At 41.8% G+C, this 3348-nt stretch overlaps 1 protein-coding gene across 1 annotated transcript in view; it reads left to right on the top strand.

The window, feature by feature from the left end:
* Window positions 1–3348, top strand: part of NOTCH2 (notch 2) — a 96526-nt gene that overhangs the window by 64609 nt on the left and 28569 nt on the right. The window contains exons 13-16 of the mRNA XM_009320694.1: window positions 93–285; window positions 1841–1986; window positions 2511–2630; window positions 2741–2893. Coding sequence (XP_009318969.1) covers window positions 93–285; window positions 1841–1986; window positions 2511–2630; window positions 2741–2893 — 612 coding nt within the window. The remainder of the gene's footprint in view (window positions 1–92; window positions 286–1840; window positions 1987–2510; window positions 2631–2740; window positions 2894–3348) is intronic.

Raw genomic sequence — 3348 nt, forward strand, 5'->3', positions numbered from 1 at the left:
GAGTTGTCTCTCAATGTATGTTCTTGCAGACATGCAAAGCAAATGTTCTTATAAGAAATACTACTTAATAAGTATTGATTTTTTTTTCCTAGGCCCGCGTTGTAATGTGGACATTGATGAATGCACATCCAGCCCCTGTCATAATGGTGGAACATGTATAAATGAAGTCAATGGCTTTCGGTGTGTATGTCCTGAAGGTTACCATCATCCTCACTGTCAGTCACAGGCAGATGGCTGTCTTAGTAATCCCTGTGTCCATGGCAACTGCACACATATTGCTAGTGGGTATGTACTTATTGTCACATGAAACTTATCTGCTGCCTTCTATACTTTTTTTTTTGCTTTGCCCGGAGTTCCATCTTGACTTCAGGTTTCTGATTTTTCTCTAATTTCTCACATAAGGATCCAGATTTATCTGCTGCCCATGACATAATCGCAGTAAGGTGTAGACCTTTAGTCACCAGCTGCAGTCTGTGCTGTTTCAACATCAGTTTTTCTGTCCTGCATTGTATTCTTTGCTGTCTTTGCGTGGGCATGTAGTGCAGGGTGGACTGCCACCGTCTAAAGGGAGGGTTTGGCAATTCAAGTGAGTAGAGTGAATGCAATTAAAATAATAAATGGTTCCAAATTGAATCTTTGGGGAGCAGCAGCTACCTATTCCATCAAACTCTAAAATGTTGAGCATGGAGACTGTCTTTGTTGGCTACTGCTGTTCTTGCTACCCAAATACTCTGTATTAAGGAACAGGCAGAGTTTTGACACTAGGAGATAGAGCAGTATTTGGCTCAGAACAGTGTATCCAAGGCTGAGATTTTATCAGCTTTAGTCACACTGTTGCATGCCTGAAAGAAAAAAGGAAAACTCTCTGTTTTGATGGCAGTAGTTGCTTCTGAATCTTCCCATCCGGGAAGACCAAATGCTGATTTCATGAGCCCTGATCAGACCTCTTTGGTAATGATAAGTCTGGGAGCGCAGGACCTGTGGAGTCAACAGGTTTGGGGAGGTAAGGCTTGTGTTTGTGAAACTTCCCAACTGTACATGGAATAGCAGTGCCTCCCAGATGTGTGCTGCATCCTGGAAAGTGTTGTCAGCACTTGGCCAAGGAAGCAATTTACCACTGCAGGTAGCTCTGTAGGATAGGATTCAGCACTTTCCCTGGAGCTGGCAGGAAGGCTGCCTTTATTGCTGATCCAGCCTCCATGTAAGCTTGGAAAACAAATGCTTTGGTTCATCTTGTCTATCATCTGTCACCTGCATTCATATTTATGCCCATGTACACCTTACGCTCAGTGCCAGATGAAATAAGTCTTGTTTGCATGACAGGGAGGGAGGCCAGTGTGTGTGTTGTGTGGCCTGAGTCCAGGGTGATTCACCAAGTCCTTGGTTCTACGTCATATGGGTGGAGTGCTGCTCTACTTCAGATTTTGAAACGTGATGAAGAAGATTGCTCCTGCTCCCAGCCAGCTGTTTTCATTTGTAACCATTACTTTGTATTAAATCAGTCTAGTTATCTTTGGAACCTATTGTTCCCCGGCACTTTTTTAAATCTTTTTTTTCTGTCTTTGTTTAAATGTGTTGAGATGGTCTTATCAAAGCAGAAACATATTGCTGGTTGATTGAGCACTTTGTGAAAACTGTAACGGAGGGAAGTGTGGTTTTAAGGGAGGGTTTATTTTCAGTATTTTCAAAACTATACAGTTGGGTAAGCAATCTAAACATAACTTAGGGTTCTCCTAAAGAGAGGTCTTCTGGTTTTCTCACCAAAACTAATCTGCAGGAGAAACTGGTAGAGGAGTTATTTCAGAATGCTCTAAAATTACTGCTGGTTTTGCCTTTAAAGGTACAAGTGTGTCTGCGACCCAGGCTGGATAGGAGATTACTGTTCAACAGAAGGAAACGAATGTAAATCAAACCCATGCCAGAATGGAGGAACATGTGAGGATCTGTTGAATGGATATAGATGTACCTGTAAGAAAGGATTCAAAGGTGAAAATTCAGAGAGAAGTTTCTGTTCTCTTTTTCCTTTCCACTTCATTGCACCTTTAGTGCCATTTTAATCTTTTCATTAAACTTCATGGAAATAGGAATCAAGAGGGGAAATGTCATGGCTGTATGAAGTTAAATTACAGCCAGTTCATGTAGATGTGATACAGTAGTAGAATACTTAGTAAGACCATATCTAAGCCTTGTTTGGACTCATTAAGAAATGTTCTGGTGGCAGCTCAGCTTAATTTTCTTTGTAAGAAAGTTAGACTGAGATATATAAATGCGCTGGGAATTGAAGGGGCATTAAACTCGGAATTACCATGGCTGCTGTCTGCTTGCACCCACTGGGCCCACGAGGAGTGCTCTGATCTCCTTTTCCTTCTGCTGGGATTTTTCAAATATGGAAATGCTGTCCACTGCTGTGTAGGATAATCACGCAAGTTACAATCTCTTTATTCATTCTTCCAAGAAGCACCAAGCTCTTAGCAGCATACTCTCCTGGTTTTTCCCCTTCTGCTCTCCAGGTGTGAACTGCCAGGTAGTGGTTGCTCCTTGTTCTCCTGATCCTTGTGAGAACTCAGGAATTTGCCAAGAATCTCCTGACTCTGAAGGCTACACCTGCCAATGTGCCCCTGGCTGGGAAGGTAATGTGGATGGGGAACATACTGTACTTTCAATGCTGAGCAGTATTGGCATTGAGCCTTTTGACCATTGCCTTATGAGGGGTCTTACTTCTGGACTCTCCGTGTTTCAGGGGAGAGATGTACAGTGGATATTGATGAATGTCTCTCAAAGCCCTGCAAAAATCATGCTCTGTGCCATAATATTCAAGGCAGTTACCTGTGTGAATGTCGGCCAGGCTTCACTGGAGAAGACTGCGACAGTAACATTGATGACTGCCTTTCAAGTGAGTATCAGCAGATTGTTCTGTGTTTTCCAGTTTTTCCCAGAAATAATTTTGCTGTACTATTGATGACTGCTATCTGACAGATACTGAAAGTTCTTTTATAATCTCTTACCAAAAAGAAAAAAAAGCCAAACTTCAGCTCTGTAAGACTTGCATGTTTAAAGCAGTCAAAATCCATCACGTTCAGCTGCTAGAAATGGACTACAGTGTTCTAACTGACAGCAGGTGTTGTTCCCAGATTCTTAATTTGAAAAGGTCCTTAGAGTTTACATACTTTAATAAGGAGCACTGTCAAATGAAGAATTATATTTGCCTGAAATTTTAATACACCAAGTTAAAGTAACACTGCAGGGCTTACCTGTATTTCAATGTTAAGCTTGATTGAGGTGTGGTGGGAATCTGGGGTATAGCAGTCTTTCCTGAAATGTCTCTGTCTGACATTAGTATTCTGGAAA

Source organism: Pygoscelis adeliae, unplaced genomic scaffold (genome assembly GCF_000699105.1).
Source record: "Pygoscelis adeliae isolate BGI_AS28 unplaced genomic scaffold, ASM69910v1 Scaffold402, whole genome shotgun sequence".
Taxonomy (NCBI): domain Eukaryota; kingdom Metazoa; phylum Chordata; class Aves; order Sphenisciformes; family Spheniscidae; genus Pygoscelis; species Pygoscelis adeliae.